The 20,352-nt window shown below is 47.7% G+C and overlaps 1 protein-coding gene across 3 annotated transcripts in view; it reads right to left on the reverse strand.

Annotated features, from left to right (window-relative positions):
- Positions 1 to 9,968: 9,968 nt before the first annotated feature.
- Positions 9,969 to 20,352, reverse strand: part of ADD2 (adducin 2) — a 69,702-nt gene continuing 59,318 nt past the window's right edge. For 2 of the 3 annotated variants that reach the window (XM_081921311.1, XM_081921313.1), the window contains 5 exons: positions 19,975 to 20,094; positions 19,482 to 19,571; positions 17,113 to 17,269; positions 15,940 to 16,056; positions 9,969 to 11,636 (listed from right to left, as the gene is read on the reverse strand). In XM_081921311.1, the coding sequence (XP_081777437.1) occupies positions 11,332 to 11,636; positions 15,940 to 16,056; positions 17,113 to 17,269; positions 19,482 to 19,571; positions 19,975 to 20,094 (789 nt within the window). In that variant the 3' untranslated portion in view covers positions 9,969 to 11,331. Of the gene's footprint in view, positions 11,637 to 15,004; positions 15,039 to 15,939; positions 16,057 to 17,112; positions 17,270 to 19,481; positions 19,572 to 19,974; positions 20,095 to 20,352 lie in introns of all 3 variants that reach the window. The other variant, XM_081921312.1, reaches the window with a different exon arrangement.

The raw sequence follows: 20,352 nt of genomic DNA on the forward strand, positions 1-20,352 counted from the left end.
CCTGCCCCCGGGCCTTAGTTCACCTACCCATGATCTAGGATTTGGTTCAAGCCCCAACAGAACCTGCTGCTCACTCATCCCTTGAAACCTTTGTGCAACTGATGCAATATGCAATCTCCCTCCATTCCCCATCCTCCGTTTCCCCTATGATCTCAGGAGAACTGAATTTATTCTGTTTATAATTTGCCGGCTTGTTAAATGCCTCCCATGGCAGCGGTGCGGAGGAGGAAGGCCCCGCTGGAAGGTTGGTCCTTTGCATAAAGGAGATCCGTATTTTTGTATTAAGGCTGGAACTAAATTATTTTAGGCGTGAAGCCCAGGAGACAGCACCGCAGACTGTTCTGCCGGGAGCCCAGGGGGATGAACTAAATGACCTAACAGGATTTCCCCCATCTTTTACCTTTGACACTTCAAAGGGCTCCCTAAAGGCGGGACCCCCTATCTGTCCTCTTCTGTTTTCCATGCAAAAACCTAAGATCTGCCTGCTTGACAGCTTCCAAACATTGTGTGCTGTGCGGCACCTTTCTTCCTCTTAATTCCGTCTTCCCGCAGCCCGGTGACCTGTAGGAGTTTTGCAGCTGATGGAAGCTGTAATGCAGTGGTGTCATGGACTGGCTGGATGCAGAGAAGCTGGGGAACCCCAAAGGGAACCCCCAGGGAAGAAGGGTCTTAGAATCATAGAATCAAAGAAAAGCCCCATATGACTAGGACCCCAATTATTTCAGGGACACCCTGATTCCTTATGCTTCACCTCAATCACTGGGAACCTCTGGTGGTTCCCAGCACCCCTGAGTTTCAACTAGTCTTCACTAGGAATGTACCCTATAGTGTGGCAGGCCAAGCCCTGTGGAACTCCCTGCTACTAGAGGTTTGTCAAGGATCAGACCTCCTTTCCTTCAGAAATCTTTTGAAAACTTTGTTTAAACAGACAACATGATTTTAACCAATCAGTATTGATTGATATTCCTTGATGTTTTATGGATCTTTTCTTGATTCTCCCGTCTTTATTTTCCCACTTGCTATATTTCTACAAAGGGCAGATTATAAAATTTGTAAGTAAATAAATCAACCAACATGTGGCCTTCCAGCCCCCTGCAGCGCGAGAATCCTTTTGCCCAACAACCCTGGGAGACTCATGCTATGGACTGAGCTATCCCTTTGTTTGCAAGCTGTATTGCTTCTATCTGGCGTGTGAGGATCTGGGTGGTCTCCCCCGCTGGTTAGCTTCCTTTGCTCACTGGGTGTAAGCAGTGCTGGATTTCCCAGCTGGCAGATGAAGAACGTGCTTAGGGCACCAGCAAAGCAGGGTCGCCCAAAAATGAGCTTTTGTTTGTTTTTTAAGTATCAAATGTCTAATTCTTAACAAACACTGTAGCAGTCTATTACAGGGAAACTCAGAGCTTTGTTCGACTTCCTTAAGATTTCACACTCTTGCCTCATTTTTCTCTTCTCTTTATAGTACTTATCCCCACCTAAACCCAGGGATGACCTAGCAGTGTAGATTCAAATAAGGCAAGAAAATAAATTCCTGTCATTTGTGGCAATAAATCTATGGGGGGTTTGTAGTTTTAAAATTTCATGCTTCTGTTTTGCATGACATATGGGGGCACTATGGTATTTTCATCGCTTAGGGGTCTTAATGCAGTCCCAGGCCAGATTTGAATGTGTCTGTGGGGGTCCATAACAGTTGTCATGCCGGGCAGCCCTGAAGAGACCTCTCTGTGTAGTTCTCAAATTCTGCAATGCCTATTGAAGAATTGAAAACAAAGTCTGGAGCTCACCTTCTAGTTATGCTCCCCAAAGAGTAAGACATTGTGGCTCTGATCTATGTGCATAATGTGATAGGAATTTTGAGGTCTTGATATATGGTAATGTTCATAAGTGTACCAACCAAGCACGTACATAGATCAGCACAGGAAGACCAACCTGGAACCATTTTGATTCATTTTGATCAAATCTTTTCTCTGCAAGGTCAAAGTGGGAAACCTCCACATTGTCTCTTTCCTCACAAATCCTGTCTTAAGGGCACATTTAAGATATGAATAGGGTGTGAGCCTGTGACATGGCCCAGGAACTAAATACCGTATTTTTCGCCCTATAGGACGCACTTTTCCCCCTCCAAAAATGAAGGGGAAATGTGTGTGCGTCCTATGGGGCGAATACAGGCTTTCGCTGAAGCCTGGAGAGCGAGAGGGGTCGGTGCGCACCAACCCCTCTCGCTCTCCAGGCTTCAGGAAGCTATCCGCAAGCCTTGCAAGCCCGGCAGGAGGTCCCACGGGCTCTCCAGGCTTGCGGGCAGCAGCCTGCAGCCCACAAGCTCGGGGGACAGCGGGGAAGCAGAGTGCCGCCACCACACTATCCGCGGACCTGATCTGGAGGCTGGCGGGGGGAAGAAGCAAGCTTCTCCGTCTCCCTCTTCTAGCTTGGGGATGGCTGCGTAAACCTGGGGGAAGAAATAAATTTCCCCCCCTTGATTTCCCCCCCCAAAAAACTAGGTGCGTCCTATGGGCCGGTGCGTCCTATAGGGCGAAAAATACGGTATTTATCATTACAAAAGAGTGGCCAGGCTCCCCAGGCAATCCAGTCAAGTAACCTGCCAGACAGGAGATAAACAATGGCAGGAGAAAAACAACATTCAAATTTCTGTTTTAGACCGCCTTTTCTGTGATGTAGGTATGATGTATCTGAGGGGTGGTCTTAGGTTACACCCCTTCTGTGATGTATGTATGATGTTTCTGGGGGTGGTCTTGATCTAGGTAAAGGGACCCCTGACCATTAGGTCCAGTTGTGATTGACTCTGGGGTTGACGCTCATCTCGCTTTATTGGCCGAGGGAGCCGGCGTGCAGCTTCTGGGTCATGTGGCCAGCATGACTAAGCCGCTTCTGGAGAGCCAGAGCAGTGCACGGAAACGCCATTTACCTTCCCGCTGGAGCGGTACCTATTTATCTACTTGCACTTTGACGTGCTTTCGAACTGCTAGACTGGCAGGAGCAGGGACCGAGCAATGGGAGCTCACCCCGTCGCGGGAATTTGAACTACCAACCTTCTGATCAGCAAGTCCTAGGCTCTGTGGTTTGACCTACAGCGCCACCCGTGTCTTGATCTACAGGGTGGCAATTTCAAAAGTCTTTATAAGGCCTTGTGTGCCATTGTTCTGGGTTCCTCCTTCTTTCCTGCGTGTGAGGGGAGCACCCTGTTGCAACAGATCAATAAAGATCAACCTTACTAGTTGCTTTGCTTCTCAATATTCTCTGGTTGGCCTCTGTTATTTTCTCCTACCAATAGGGAACCAATGTAAGGACTCTATATGGGCTCTTGGATACCCCATAAGGGAAAAAGGGCAATTTTTGTTTACAACAATAACATGTGCTGGTTCATAGTAAAAACAGATTTCCAAAAATGCTTTCAGTGTTCAGGTGAAAGTTTATTTGCATTTGCTGTTTTTTGCTTTTTTGTGTATTTTTTAAGAGCAATCAAAGGAGACAAAAGCTGATTAAGGAGTTTCAGATGCAGATATTTAGCAGTTTTATCTTGCTTGGCAACCCAATGACAGCCCAGGCCTCTCGCCTGACTCAGCTCAGTCGCTTTCATACTGTACTATCCATTAGGTCAAGAAGAAGAGCCTCTACCACCATCTGTACGGAGGAACATGCAGCATTTGCAGAAGGCGGCACCGTTGGGAAGGGGTCAGCTGCTGACTCGTCAAACTCTCTTGAAGACAGCAAGTATTCAAAGGTTCAAAAACCAAAGTAGAATACAAAAAGGAAGATATAAAATTGCAAAGGAAAAACAAACCAAATTGCCAATCTGAGCTGCCCCAATGGTTGAAATAGTGGCAGGTACAGAAAAGAAAGAAAGAAAAGTAGAGGTTTTTGTGTCATAACGCATAAAGAGAAGAGTCTTAAGTTGCCAGAGAAAGATTATTTACATCAGAACCTCAAAGGCAGACTTCACAATATCAGTCAAAGGCCAAACACGGGGGCTTTATTTACAGAGGGCAACATTAAATAGCACTTTGAAGCAACGATTGTCAGACACAGACACTGAAGTTTTTGCAGCCCGACTGATAACACAGAGCGTTATTATGACCTCTGCTTCTGGCTAATCTGGGCCAGGCCTGGCCCCAATCCCTTTTTGGTGGGGAGAGAGGCAGCTTGGAGATCTGCAGTGTGTGGAGGGGAGTCGGGGATTGCACTGAATCTGGGGCTGGGCTTGGTGGACCCCTGCCCTGCCAATCGACAAGGGCATGGGCCAGCCGTGATCAGGGCTGCTCTTAATGTCAGTGTGTGGCAGTGGGCAAAATCCTAAGGAGTTACTGTGGAGTCCCAGAGTGGGAATTGTGACTTTACCGATTGGGAGGCGCCTATTGCTGCCTTTGCTCTTCCACGAAACTGGTACTATATCCAGACACTCAGTCTCGCTACGTGTAACTCTCCTGAGATGGCCGCGGGACCAAATTCTGCTATGTACGTATATTTTGCGGTCACACTTTCCAGCTGTGAAATGTGGTATTGGCCCCAGAACCGAAGCATCCTAGGAATCCTGGGTGTGGTGGGCAGATGAGAGTAGCATGCATACACCATCCCTAAACTGGATGCACTGGCTGCTAAAGGGGGACAAGTCAGGGCTAGCTTCTGACCTAATAGTAGTAACCTGTGAGCGGCTCACCTCAAAGACTCCCTCCTCCCCGGGCAAGTCTTGCAGCTCAGCAGAGTTGGCTTCACCTTCTTGACTCTTCCACCTCTGCACCAAGTTTAGGAGTTGTTGATTGCTGGTTGAAAACTAGAGGGGAATGAAGGCCTGGGAGGTGCAGCCCCTCTCTGGGAACAGGCTACAAGCTGACCCCCACATAGAATCATAAAGGTTGGAGGGGCCCGTAAGGGTCCTCTAGTCTAGCCCCTGCAATCAGTAACCAGGCTAGGCTGAAAGAAGACAATAGGCTCTCCTAGTAACTTTGGTGGGGTGGAAGAAGGAGCCAAAATGCCGTTCTTTCAAAAGCTGCCTAGCTGCACCCCACATAATATATCCATTGTCTCCCAATCTTCCATTGTAAACCTGGGCAGGGGCGGGAAAGGATGCGACCCATCACAAAACTGCTACTTTTACACCCTAGGAAAACCACTTTTCCTCCTTGGGGAGTGAATGGCCACAGATCAGCTGCATAAGGATGGTGACGATGACAGGCTTGCTTCATAATAATTCAGCATTTGCTTATGCCTTGCTGCTTACATGGAATAAGTGCTCTTGTGATCAGATGCACCGTTATAAATGAATAATTACTAAGTGAATATTGTGTAATTACAGAGTGAGAGTCTGTTCTCCGCTAACTTCTCTTCTAAATATTATTTTAAAAATTAAGAATTGGGACTTGATAATCTTTGATTACTCAGAGCTTGCTATGCTCAAATAAATGGGGGCACATTTCATCAGGAATGTACCCGGGACAAACCCTGAATGCATCCAGGGCATTCCCTTCACAAGAAGGATGGATAGGCTGGGCCTGCTTCCCAATGTGCTGGCAAACTGGGCTCTCATGTGGTTCTTGCTTTCCAGATGCAACAGCCTCCAGTTCACAGAATAATAGATTTGTAGAGTTGGAAGGGATCACGAAGGTCCTCTAGTCCAACCTCCTGCAATGCAGGAATCTTTTACCTAGTGTGGGGCTTGAAGCCACAGCCCTGAGGTTAAGAGTCTCATGTTCTACCACCTGAGCTATCCCAGTTGGCTGTGTGGGGCTCTCATTCCACCTTCTCCAACTGGGTGCCCTCCAGATATTTTAGATCACAACTCCCATCAGCTCCAGCCAGCACACTTGTTCTGACTGGGAACTGTAGTCCAAAACATTTGGAGCATTCCCAACTGGGGAAAGCTGAATAACTCATGAGACCGGGCCAGAGTAATGAGCCACCCTTTCTGGCCTCACTCTGTGTCCTCTGCAAGGCTTCAGCATTTATTTTCTAGCCTTCCTGTGGTCTCCTTGAAGCCCTGCCTCTGCTCAGCCCCTCTGTTTAACCAGCCTACCTCCATGTAGTCCCTTTTCTCCCTATAGCCCCTTTAAAGACTAGGGGAAGAGGGGAACAAAAGAGAAAGTTCCTCTGGCAGCAACCGCAGAATATCATGACCTCCCCACTTAGCAATGGTTCACCATGTGCTTGGCAAGCCTTGCTTTTCTTTCCTCTGCCCATGCCTCTGTATACTGAAGGGAGTGTGTCACGCATCTGACAAAGTGGGCTCTGGCCCAATGAAAGCTGTTGGCGCAGCAAATGTAGCAGTCCTTAGAGAGCAACAGGATTCTTTGTGTCCTTGGCCAATAGAGTTGTTTGGGCCTTTGGAATCAAAAGAGCAGTTTCCTTCCAGGGTAGCTGGCATGACTCCCAACTGAATCTCTCTGAGAAAATATGAGCCCCCAAGCATCTTTCCTTAGCATTCATGAGCCCCTGATCCCCTCTCAGCAATGATACGTTGCCCACATCTCCACTGACAACATTCTGCAAACACAGTGCCGCCACCACCCCTTCCTCACACATGATGTGGAAACTTGTAAAGTGTAGAGCTTATATGGTGGTCTGCTTCTGCTCCTAAATATTATTTTCCTGACCAGATCTGCTCTGTTTCACAGCAACTGCCTTTCCTGGAGAGAATTTGGACCTTGGTTCGCATTGCGTGGCCTCAGTCTGCCAGATTCTGACTACACACCTAGAATCAGGACTCCCCCCCCAGGTGAAACTCACCAGAACTCAGTTCTGGCACCTCTCAGGTGGGCACCATTGCTTCCAGCATCTCCTTTTCTAGAAAAATTGCACTGCCTGGAATCATAGAATTGTAGACTTAGAAGGGACCCAATAGGTCACCTGTTCCAACCCCCTGGGTGAAATCGAGCAGCCGTTCTTCAGACTCACTGCCTGAGCTGGCGACTTGGTCTTTGGAGGTGCCATTTCAGTGCTGGGAAAAGGAAGATTCTCAGTGAGGTTTAAAGGTCTGGGATACAAATACAGCAACGAATAAATTCAAGATTACATTGAGTGATATATATGAGAGCATTGGTTGCGGCTTAGGTAGGAAGCTGCCCTTATAGCTCAATATTGTCTACACTGATTGGCAGCAGCTCTCTAGGGTTTCAGGCAGAACTTTCTCCCAGTCCTGAAGATGCCAGGGATTGAACCTGGGACCTGCTTGCAAGGCAGATGTTTGGCCACTAAGCTATGGCTGCTCCCCACACTTTGCATTTGTTTGCATTGAATGGCTATAGCAAACTTATCAGCTCAGGCCAATCAGGTAATTCCGCCACCTTCAGTTTTCATGATTTTGACATGCACACCTGGCAAATGAAATCGAGGCTGCAGCAGGCAGGACCAGTGAGTTGCCCAGAAATTGGAGGGTTTCCCAGGAAGGAGGAGACATGGCCCCAACCCTTCCCAAAGGGATCTCCTGCATAAACTGCCCATTCAACCTACCATTTAAGCAACGTTTGTGTATAATGAACATTGTTTGATGTTATTAGCTGGTCTGTGGAAGCACCAGAACCAGAGAAGCCTTTTGTTGTAGTAGTTTCAAAACAGCAGGACATCTCCAGTCACTTATTCCTTATAAAAATGACTGAGTTCTAAAATATTCATTCCCTTTCGTCTGTTGAGGAAAAGGGGAGGATTTGGTCCTTATTACAAGAGAATTGAGTTTCTCTATGCAAAGCACCAGTATAATTTTTGAGGTACAAGAAGAGTGAAATCTCTCCTTCAGTGAGTTTAAAAGAAGAAATGCATAGCTGTCAACTTTCAGATTTCAAAATAAGGGATCAGCAGCCTCACCTGTCCCGGGAACAGTCTATGGGATATCTAATAATCCGGGATAGCAGCGGGAAGCGGCATTGGAATAAGGGAATTTCCTGCAAAAAAAGGGAAGGCTGACAGCTATGGAAATGGGGTTGGTTATTTTACTCTCAAAATGTACTTGTATGCACCAGCGGAGCCCCCTGTGTGGACACACACTCCCCACTTTCTAACAAATGGGATAAAAGAAGCAACTTCTCTGGCTCAGATAGGAGATGGTTCCTTTATGAAGGTGTTGCTTTCTGGGTATTGTGACATAGAGACCTGATCTACTCCATGTGAGCAGCTCTCGCCCATTTCAGTGTGTCTTGTGCAGAAGAACATGCACGTAGATTGTGCCCAAATAGATTTGCATTACCCTTGTGATTCTTTGCATAGGCATGTTCACATGAGAGCAAAAGACCATTGCTTAAGTCTCCCTAACTGGCCAGTCGCAGGGGTAACGCATAGGGGACTCTTGTCAATTTCAGTTTCTCTCTGTTATTCCAATCTTAAATCCAGTTCTTCACATTTCCACATCAGTTTGCAACGTATTTTTTAAGTCCTGCTGGAAATTCATTAGCATTTTAGTGTGAATTTCCTCTAACACGCACATTTCTGTATGCCATTTTGCCTAATAACAAATTTTAGCAAAGCATATTTTCTTCAAAAACAACACATATTTGTATGTTATTTTTACTAGTCTATGCATAGGTACAGTATGCACAACTTTACCTCTGTAGATGCATTACTGTACACACCACATTCTCAGAAAACTGCAATGCAAAAATTGGAGGATAGTTGTTCTTCAATTTGTATATTGTTTTGGGAAGTGTGAATTGGTAGTGTTGCCTTTCAATGCAAACTTAATCATATTTCATATGGGGCAAATCTTTCCCCATTTCTAGTGCTAGAACACACAAATTTGTTCTGGAGCAGGAAATAGCAGGGGTTGAAGTGTTAAAGTCCCCCAAGAATCCTGATCTGGATTGTTCCCCCCACCCACAGCACCCGAGCAACACCCACAGAAAAACCCCCACCCACAAAATAACCCCACCATTCACACTTTTGCTAATTCTGCACTGGTGTTGTGCTTAGTTTGGCCCCAGTGCTAAGGAAGGATCACACTTGTGTGTAACCTAATCCTAACTGTTTTTTAACTTTAGAAAAACCTACTTCTGGTGGGGCAATAAGAGAAGTGGCTTCACATATCCACCTAACATTTTCACCTTTCTTAAACCACCCCCAAAATGTTTCTTTCTTCTTGCTGAGTCTCAAAATGCAGAGCAAAGAACAATGTTCAACTACCAGAGTGGAGGCTCGGATTGGAACAGGGAACTAACTGACTGGCAGGGAAAGTGTTAACCACCGCTCAGCCCCCCCCCCCCCCATTTTCTCAGTCCTGGTCACTTCACCAGAAGCAGCAGCTTCATTTTCAGATGAGGTGAAACTGCCATGATGTGCCTGTAATGCTTAGCATGGCTTGAAGAATTTAAGGGCAGGAGCATGTCTTGGATCACAACTCCCATCAGCCCCAACCAGCATGGCCAATGGGCAGGAATGATGGAAACTGTAGCCAGACTACACCTGGCTGTCCCCAACCCTGCCTGGCAGGAACAAAGATTGCAGCAGACCTCTTTGGTGGGTCCCCAGCCACTGCCCCCACCCCTGGATCCAGCCAAACAAAGGAAAACACGAACAGCTCTAATTAACTTCTGTTGAAAATCTGTATCTGTGTCCCAGCCAAGCATCGCGAGTGATGCTCCGATCACTTCTAAATGTGAATGCAGTAGAGAGAGCAGAGGCAGGCCATTTCTGTGCAGAACCTGCACCCCGATCCAAGTGGCTCTCAAAAGCAATTTACAGCTGCAGCAAATTTTACAATCACTTGTGAAAACACCTCAAGCGTGATAAAATCCCTTAATAGTGCAGTAAGTGAGAAAATAGTATTTTTGCAAGCTTTCCATCGTATTATCCGTTGTGATTACACAAGTGACATTATCGGCAGTGTTTGTGGCTGTCTTGATAGTCCAGACAACCAAACTAGCACTTATGTGGCTGAAATGGAGTTATCGTAATACATATTTTCCTTAATGTAGTGCAGGTGGAACTTGGGAGAATCTGATTTATTTCCCACTAGGGCATCAGCACTTTACCAGCAGCTGACCATCTAAGGACAAGAAGCTCCCTTAGATCAAGCCAGGTCCCTGATCCACCTTGTCAAGCTTCAGCCACTCCAACTGGCAACAGATCTCAGAGGCGTCATCAGGTGAGAGACCTCCTTTGGCCCTGTGTCCTGGTGTCCTTTTCTCACCCGAGACACCTCAAATTGATCCCAGGATCACGTGCATGCAAAGCACATGCTCTACCCCCGAGGAGACGTGTGCGTGCGTGGGGATATTGCAGCCCAGAAATCTAAGCGGGTTTCAATCCAGAACCAGTAGACAGTCCTCAAAACAAGGGAAATGATTCCATTTGTTAGCCTGGATTGTCAACCGGGGACCAGCCCCCTGCTCATTTTGAAGCCTGGGGCAGAAAATCCACAGGGTATCCCCAGTACATTGAGAAGTTCTCCTGCACAAGCCCCATCAAAAAGAAGATGAGATGTGCAAGAGACTCACCATCCTCTTGTACACCTCACAGCGACTTCCAATGAGGAAGAGCTTCTTGCTGGATTGTGCCCCAGGGGTCAGCTCTGTTCTCTTCCCCTTTGCCAGCCTAATGGTACCTGCCCAACCTTGTTCCTCCTGCAGGGCAATCCGCTGGTGCAGGGGGAGCCACTCCTTATATTAAAACGCCCACCTTCCCCAAAGGCATTTAGTGTCACTCGTTCATACGGAAAGGAGGTCCCTGGTGCTCAGCTGGCTCCTGGGTCAGATCCTTGCCCAAGAAATCCCACACCCTTCTCCAAGGGCTTCTCGGCAGCCGAAACAGCTTGTCTGCTTTAAAGTCCAGAGCAATTTCCGTCAGAGATTAATAGCGGCAATTGGATCAAGCATTCAAAAAACCAGTACAACCTCCCGTTCCGCAGATTCCCTGCTTCAGCAAGGGATCAGCACTCTCCCCAGTGCACACCAGTATTTCTGAAAGTGACCCGCTGTGCACTAGAAAGCAGTCCATGGGAAACTTCCACGCATGGGCCTGACGTGGCTTGGGACGTTTGCGCTGTGAAGTGGCTGGCATTCAGTGGCAAGCACCCTCTCTGTTCCAAAGGGAGCATTTAAAAGGACAGACTATCTTGGTTATATCCTTGGATTCGTGGCCAGGAGGAGGGTTGTCTCACAAATCCCCAGAAAGCATTTCCTCACCTTCCCAAGCAAATCCCATGGGGGGAAAACATTCTGGGGTCCTCAGCCTCTCTTTTTCGCCGTCCAAAGAGATGCCACTGTAAGGAGGAGTTTTCCCTGTGGTGGCAAGAGCAGAGGGAGTAGTGGAAGGCAAGAGGAAGAAGAAAAGGAGGAGAAAGGAGGAGGAAGAAGAAGAGGAGGAGGAGGAAGAGCAGGGAGAAGCATCCAGGAGAGGACCTCAAGACTCTGTCTTCTCTTTCTTTTTGCTCTTTTTCAGAAAGGACGGGGCCCGGAATTTCTTTTTCTTCTTTGAAGGAGACTTGGATGGGGAGCCCTCGGGTGACACAGGTCCACTGGTGACCGTCTCTGTTTTGTCCTTAGGGGCGTCGGTGTCTGCGTTGGTGGTCATCTGGCTCATTCCTTTGCTGAGCAGGTCCTCTATGTTTTGATCATCGTCCTTGCCGTTCACCACCACCGTGCCTGGGTCGTCCGCCTTCTGGTCAGCTTCGGCAGGCGCCTGGCCACCGTCCGCCTTCTTCCCACCTTTCCAAAAGAAACAAGAAATGAGAGCTGAAGATCCAACCGATGTCGTCTTTGGATTGCACCAGGAGTGATGCAAAACAAGTAGTTCAAGTGCAAGACATAGACGGGAGAGACCTGCTCAGCCAGGAGGGTGACCTTGGGGCCAGTCCCTGTCTCTCATCCTGATCTACCTCACGGGGTTGTTCTGCAGAGAGGGGCACAGGGGCGTGTGTGAAACAATAATAAAGGGCTAGAACAGGTGGGTGACAATACGACTGGGAGTGAGGGGATGGAGAGAATGAATAAGGTGCATTCAAGAAAACAAACGCCAGTAACTAATATTGCTTCCTCACCAAAATGCAATCATCATCATCATCATCATCATCATCATCATTATTATTATTATTATTATTATTATTATTATTATTATATATTACTACTGTATTAAAATAAATAACTTTTTATTGTTAAGAATGGCTAACAATAAAACTGTAAGGTTAGAACTACAATGCATAATGATTGTCGTTCCGTTGGAGCCAGCAGTGATGCAGTGGTTAGTGTTGGAATCTGACCTGGGAGAACCGGGTTCGAATCCCAGCTCAGCCATGAAGCTGGGCCAATCACTACCCCCTCAGCCTAACCTACCCCACAGGGTTGCTGTGAACATGAAACGGGGAGAGGGAGAACCACACACACCACCTTGAGCTGCTTGGAAGAAAAGGTGGGCTATAAATGTAATGAGCACATAAATAACTGCTGAAATACTTTGTACAGCAAGAACCATCATGTCCTTATCCAAATGGTGCCTGCTCCAAAGGCCTGCCTGAGCACAGCCCTTGAGCGGATGCCTGAATGAACGTTGGGATGGGGAGGGACAAGCTGGTCTCAAGAGGAAGAGAGTTCCACACTTGGAGTGCTGCCACTGAGAAGAGCCTCTCCTGCAGACTGCAAAAGCCTGGGCTGGCCGGGGCTGCAGAGAGAAGAGGTGCTTCTTCAAGCAGCTGGGTCCAAGTGCCGCCATCTTGAACTGGTCCTGCTGCAGACACTGCAATGCTTTCATGGTCAGTGTCATAAGACCCTACTGTACGTGCAGCAGGATTCTGCCCCACTTTTTGAGGGAGCGCACAGCAGTAATCCAAGCAGCATGAACTACCGTGGGTAGGCTAGTCTCCACAGGGCGGTAGGAGGGCCTGCTAGGGCTGGGCATAGGGACTCCTAGCCGTGGAGCCACGTGAGTCTCTGTCAACAGTTTGGAATCTAGGAACAGAGGAAGACAGGAACGTGCCTTACACTGAGTCAAACTGCTGGCCCATCAAGCTCACTGTTGCCTGCACTGGCTGGCAGCAGCTGCCCAGGATTTCAAGCAGGAGTGTCTCCCAGCCCTATCAGGAGCTGCCATTGAGGACTGAACCTGGGTTCTTCTGCTTGCCCACTGAGCTGCGGTCCAAGCTGCACATCTTTTCCTTTCGGGGGAAGGCTGCCTGGTTCGGAACAGGCCATCTAGGGATTTCTCAGATCCAGGAACCCTTACCCACACAGCTTCCACCTTACCAAGATCCTTCCTCAGCTTATTGGCCTTCGTGCAGCCCATACAGCCTCTTCAGATTAAGCCCTCTAGTTCTTTCCTACAGATGTTTAATAGCATATAGGCGTTAAACAGAGCTTGAAAGTGTTCCAAGTGCAATCTATAGGCGCACATTATCTATAACCCTTACAACAGCCCCGCAGGTAGGGGTTAGGTATATTGCAGATGGCATGGGGTTCAGGCTTAGGGATGGTGGCAAGCACTAAAGGAACCTAGAAAGTTCCCAGCGCATGTGAGATTTGAATATAATACTACTAATACTAATAATAATATTTCTACCTCAGCCACTCTGGGCAGCTTCCAGCAAAAGATTAAAAATACACCAGTCATTAAAAACTTCCCTAAACAGGGCTGCCATATAATTGTTTATTTCTTTGACATCTGATGGGAGGGCGTTCCACAGGGCGGGCGCCACTAGCTGGTTCCCTGTAACTTCGCTTCTCACAGTGAGGGAACCGCCAGAAGGCCCTTGGCGCTGAACCTCAGTGTCCGGGCTGAACGATGGGGGTGGAGAAGAAGGGGCTTCCTGGTCTGTTCCTGGATCTCTTATGCATATTCTTGTACATATTCTGTACTACATGTTACACTAAATATTTTTGCAATATGCCACAAAAACACAATGTATTGCAAAGAAAACTTTGGTAATCAGCAGACCGCATATGATGTAGGGGAGCCCCCCCCCCCAACCATAGAGAGGTTTCTATACTGCTCCAGGGTGGATCTACTCCATCAACCCATAAGGAAAAGTCTTAACAATGATGAGAGCTGCAACAAAGTCCAACATTCAGTTCTGTCCAGTACAAATTTATTGCATCTCCCCAGTACAAATGTAGCCTGCAGTCTTCTATTAAAGCCTCCTTCCCTTCCCCTGAGTGGAATCAGAAACGGAGACGGGGGCAATTCAGAGAGGCTGCTCAAGAGGCAATTCAAATCCTCCCGTCACATTCATCAGGATGCAATAAAAGAGGCCAAACTACAACGATGGTTGCCACAGATCCCCCATTCCTGCTATATTATTGTTATTATTATTTACTCATCACTCAGTCTAAGGTCCCAGGGTGGGTTACAACATTGAAACCTTAATATTAAAAACTGTTCCAAACAACTTACAATCACAAAGCAATGGTGGGTCCTAAAAACTTACACCTCAAGTGTCAGAAGCCAGAATAAAGAGGTGCATCTTCAACATTCTCGGGCAACTGTTAAATGATGGTGCCAGACACACCTCTGGGGGCCACCACAAAGAAAGCCCTCTCCTCCTGGGCCACCATGCCTCCGAGGGCAGACAAGCTACCAGGAGGCCCCGCCTCTGCCTATCATAGCACCCAAGGGGGACTGTAGGGAAGGAAGCCGTCTTTCAGTTATTTGGGGTCTGAGACATTTAGGGCTTTAAACACTAATGTAAGCAGCTTAAATGGGGCCCCTGAACGAACCAGCAACCAGAGCAGCTGTTTTGAAATGGGTTAAAAGAAATCCCAAGGGAACCCCAGCCAGCAGTTTGGCTGCCCCTCTCTAGACAGAGATTCTGGTGGAGGCTTTTCCTAACCATGCTTAGCCAAGACTCTGTTTAACTGGAGCTTTTGGGGACGGATCCTGAAACTCTGCTTGCAAAGCAGATGGCCTTTCACTGCCCTGTGGGCCATCTTGGCATCATGCAACTGAGTCCATGTTTTACACACGTTTGCAGCTCCAAAAATGAAAGGGTTGCTCAGCCCTGAGATGCTGAAATGGAGGCTGGATTGAGGACCCTGTCCCTCCCCCCGGGAGCAGCTGAAAATTGAGAAAACAGCCTCTCTATACTTACTAAAGTGACAAGTATTCAGAATCAGAGGGAACTCCTTTGATGAGAGCAACACATGGAAAGAGAAAGGAGACAGTGTGGAGACAAGCACACCAAACACAAGGAGGCACAAATGAGACAATGCAGGGGAGGGGAAAGCAACAACACTACACCCCCCCCCCCGTAGCCACAAGAAACCATGCCCCTCTCGGATCAGGGCCACACTTCCACTACACCCTTGAATAGGGCGGGGCATCACATCCTGGGGAAGGTAAGATTTCACAGCATCACAGAATTGTAGAGTGGAAGGTTCCCCAGGGGTCATCTAGTCCAACCCCCTGCCACGCAGGAATTACAGCAAAAGAATCCCTGGCAGGTGGTCACCCATTAAAGAGGGTCCACCAGAGCAGGGCCAGGAGGGAAGGCAGGCCTTAATTCTCCCCCTGCCAGTAGCTGCTGGAATTAGCTAGCTGCTGCACATCTTGTTATCTTACAGGCACCAGGGGGTGGACCTTTTCCGCTGTGCTGCCCAGCCTTCAGGAGTTGCACCCCACCCCTCGATAAGACATCATCTGGGAATCTATTAAGGCTCTCTTGTTCACCCAAGCGTTTGCCAGAAATTAGTGCAGAGGAAAGAGATGTACCAGGCCCAGTTAGCAGGGATCCCCGGCTGAAATTCCATTATAAAGAAACAAAAAAGAAGCAAGTCTCATATCTCCTAGACTCAGGTATGAAGCAAAAGGTATAGGCACTGTTCTAAGCGGTTTTTGTGGGATGAGCTAGCCTGGCTGCTCCTGCCTTTCAGTGTTTTTAGCCACCCCCATTTCTCCAATCCTATTAAAAGCATCTAATTGAGTGGCCACCAGCTCATCTTGTTGCTGTGAGTTCCAAAGCCTAACCTTTTGTGGTGTGAAGAAGCAGGTGCTTGATTCTCAGAGCGCTGCAAAGGCTTCCCTTACCTTCTGAAGTCTTGGGCGGGCTTTTTAACGGAGGCTTGGCTGGGCTCTGGACTGTGGGGTCTGCAGTCGACTCCAAAGGGGCCGTCACCTCTTCCTCCAGGCTTGTGTCTTTCTCACCTGGGAGGAGATGGGAATACAATGGAAGAAAGCATGTCTCAGGATGCCTGGATGTCCACAAGGATGGAGCAAATCCCCCATCTCACTGTTTCTAAACTGTTTCGGACACAGAGCTGAAGGAGACTGCCAGGTGTCCTCCTTGCTCCTTTGCAAGGAGAAGGAGGTCTTTCAATCCCCAGGACAGGGAGTTCAAAGGGAGGCGTCATAACTTGCTGGGGGCTGTGGTCATCAGCACAGGGGTCCAAAATCCTGTGCAGCCAAGGCAACATTTCAGGTGGCTCACCTACTACCAAGCTGGGTTTGAGGTCCTTGTATTAACTTACAAAGCCCTGAACATCTTAGGTCCAGGGTATCTCAGGGATCACCCGAGGCCCTAGATCCCAGCTCAGTCACTGCAGGAGCATTGATAGTTCCTGCAGTTGGTAAGGCTCCTTTGACAACAGCAAGTAACTGAGCCTTTAGTGCCATCAGTCCAGTCCTGTGGAACTTCCTGCCACTAGGGGATGAGTTTATGGAACCAAGGGAGCGGTGGCCTTGAAAAGAGTTGGAAGCCACTGCCCTAGGGATGAGCTATTTTTCACTCTGTGATGACTATATAATAGGATAGGTATTATAATACATAATTCTCTCTCTCCAGGGTCAGAGCAAGGCAGTGGACTTTGTACTGTGAGCAGGAGAGTCCTGTTATAGGATGGGAAGGGGTTGGTTTGGATGTCATCTCTGGGTCCCCTCCAAGTCTGTGCTGCTATGTCTGTGAGATGGGATTCTGTAGGAAATAAACGACTCACGTGGTAAAAAATAAATGTGGGAAACATAAAATTCTCCCCCACCCCTATGGCTCTAGCACACCACCTACAAATTCCTTGGAACCATCCATATCCCATCCTTCCCAACTAATGCTGCTTTTTTGTCCCTCTCAGCTGATGGCACAGCATTCATCTCCCCAGAGTGTTTAGGTGGCCCCTATTTTATCAAGTGTCGTTAGTTGCTAATACCACTCAAGTTTCTAGTTCTCAGCCGCAACCAGCCCCTGTGCTCCTGAACCATGATATTTACCATCGAGACCCAGTTTCTTTCTTTCCACTTCCTTCTTGTACTCCTCCAGCTCCTGGTCTGTCAGCTGACTGAAAGGGTTTGGTGGCTCTGGCTCCGGAGGAACCTCATTGTAGGATACGTCCTTCATTTCTCCGTCTGCCAAGTGACTCTCTGTAGACTGCATTGGGAGACAAGAACGAGGTAACTATGGGCGGGGGGGGGGGGGGGGAGCCTGCGGGCAGAACCATGGAGGCCGGAAAGCAGAAAGGTGCTCTGGGCCCACGAATCAATCCTATCATGCTTCGATCCCACCCTTTCTCGGCGGCTGCTCCCAGCCTTTGGAACTCCCTTCCTAGTGAAGCTAGACTGGCTCCCTCCTCATGGTCCTCCTGCCGGCAGGTGAATACCAGTTTATACCGAGAGGGAAGGGAAGGGCTTTTTATAGCACCGTCCTGTTTTTATTATTTGTATTTTAATAGATTTGTCTTTTTACATTGTTTAAATTCTATTGGAGTTTAATTACTTTTTAACAATTTCTTCAGCATTTTTAAAATTTTCACCTGTGCTTTAATTTGTGCAAGCCATCTTGAGTCCTGGGCCATTGGGACATTGATGATGGTCTAAACCTCTACTGCAAAACATTTTGGCTAAATGGCAGGACGCCTCTTTAAAGGTCATTGTAAGATGGCACTGGATGCCCCCATGCCTTTCCAGACCTCACTGTACTCTCTTGCCCTTATGCTTAAAGGCACATTCTTCCATGTGTGGTGGGAGCATCTGCTGCTTAAAGATTTCTGGACCCGATATCTTTCAATGTCATCCATCATTATAGCATTTATGGAACGCTTAACTCACCATTGGAAGGTGATTAAAGGATCAGCCAGGAAAGTTGCATCTGACTCTGTATGGTCTCAATTTATATTGTTTATTAACAACAGTACAGTAATCTCCCTTCCCCCTCAGTCATAGCAGCCGCTATGGAGAAATTATCTTAATGCTCTAGACTGAAGTACATCCTGTGGATGTGAGCTTAACCTGGAATGTAAAAGATTTTCCAAATCTGTTTTGATGCCCTATGGATAATAGAAGACTTAACATTTGTATATGTATTTGTCCTGGGAGACAACACTTTATGGTTTGTAATTGGCTTTTTTAAAAATGTCAATAACGTTTGCAAATAATAGTAATAGTAATAGTAATAAGAGTAATAGTGAGGGGCCTTTTATGGGACATTATTACAGTCAAACTCATATTTTGTCAGATAAGCACATGAAGAGGCTGAGGTTCACAGAGCTTTCCTGTTAAATTTGCTAGAGAGAGCTCTGTGACATCTCTTCCTTTTTGCCTTGGCAGGAAGCTGAAACACTCCATCCTCCCTTCCTGCCTGAGCATCTCTCTCTTTCCCTCATGCCTCCAAGCTGACTCTCAGACAACATTTTGAACTTAGATTTTGTACTTTTGTAACTTACGGTGCTAGTTATGAACCTGCCTTCATTTTGCTACTGTAAACTGCTGCTTCAAGACCCAGGTTAGGTAAGCAAATACTACTTTCACTTCTTCACAAAACAATGTGTGTGATGGTCATTTTTAAGGGAGAGAAAAGTAGTGTGTGATGGTCATTTTTAAGGGAGAGAAATACCAGGGAAAATCCCATCTGCCTTAAAGCATCCTGGATTCTTGTCTGTAGAAAGTTAAATCAACCTTGTCTTAGCTTCCAAGTTTAATGCTGCAAAGGATGGTACTCTGCTGATCTCATAAACGTGAGCAAGGATCCTCTCCTACTGCCTAAATCCATTCCTACACTTTTCAGTGCTAAATTCTTGAGGGCGAAATTTAATTCCCAGTGAGATCAGGAAAGCCCCACCCCTCTATTATTTGAAATGAGCTTAAGCGGTCTAAGTGCTGGGATTCAGCCAAGGAGCCCATGAAGGACTTCCGCTAGTGCAACTGGACTTCCTCCTGCTATCCTCCTCCATGCACAGACAATTGGCTCTTTGGGGGGCCCGAGAGACTCCCCAGAACTGCAGGAAGGTGGTGGTGAAGAGGATCGATAGTTGCATCAGGCAAGCAGGAATGCTTGCACAAACAGAGCAATCTGCTTAGCACTACGTTGAATCCCCGCCCCCCAGATGTCTATAGAATAAATAAGTAAAATATGCCTGTCCTCATAACAGCCTGGTGAGATCAGTGTGGTAGAGAAATGGTGCCTGATTTGGAGTCTCCATCCCAGTGACGCTTATGGCACTGGAGCCAGACCCCTCCAGTCGACAGCCATTGGGGGTGTGGGGCTAGATGATCCTCCCAACATTACAATTCAGTGATGCTATGATTCTATTCCAGGAGACTCCCTGCGGGTTTTTACACCGGGAGGCTCCCTGAATGACAAGTACCGGGCTCCTGCTCTTCTCTGCTATCACGCTGGCGAGCAACTGGGACTGGGGTCCGGCCGATTTCACGTCCTGGCGGTTTTGTTCTCTAATCTGCAAGTGGAAATGAAGGAAAAGAGGAGAAAGTTTGTGGGATTGAAGCAATGCCCCTGAAGAAGAGAAAGCAACACGCAGAGTTTCTTGGTGCCATCAGGGGCTGTGGATCAGGACCAGGCTCCCTGTTACCAGCACTAATGGGATACCTGGCTGGAGTTCTGACCTAGTCCAGCGCATTGCAGGGGGTTGGACTAGGTGAATTCCAACCCTACGGTTCTGTGACTCTACACTGCATTACATCAACTCTCTCCCCATTGTATTTCTGCTAGGGAGAGAGGCTGTGGGGATTCTTCCCCAACACACAATTCCCAGGATTATTTTGGGGATGCCATAGCAACGGAGATGGTACCAACAGAGATGGAAAGTGTCTAAAGAGCAAATGGGAAGGAGGCGGCTGTACCTTATTCCTCATTTCCAGAACTTCTTGTGGGTCTGTGTAGAGAGGCACAAATTGGTTTGGGTTTTCAATTCGGATCGGTGTTCCACTGCTGGTTTTCTCCACCTCGTCTGCTTTCATCCACTGGGCAGCATGAAAAGTCAAGGGCAAATTGTAAGGTCAAAGGGAGGTCTCTTAAGGGTGGAGCAAGGGCACAGAGGGGCTGTGATTCTGGCACTGCAAGGGGTTGGACTGGATGATCCTTGGGGCCCCTTCCAACTCCGCACATGATCTGCAAAGCTGAGAGGCAGGATGGGATTTGGGGCTTCTGAATTCAAACTGATGAGTCAGCTTTTGCATCCACACAGAAAAAAAAGCCCAGATATGTAAGGCTACAGACAT

This window comes from Podarcis melisellensis (genome assembly GCF_964234715.1).
Source record: "Podarcis melisellensis genome assembly, chromosome: 8".
Classification (NCBI taxonomy): Eukaryota; Metazoa; Chordata; class Lepidosauria; order Squamata; family Lacertidae; genus Podarcis; species Podarcis melisellensis.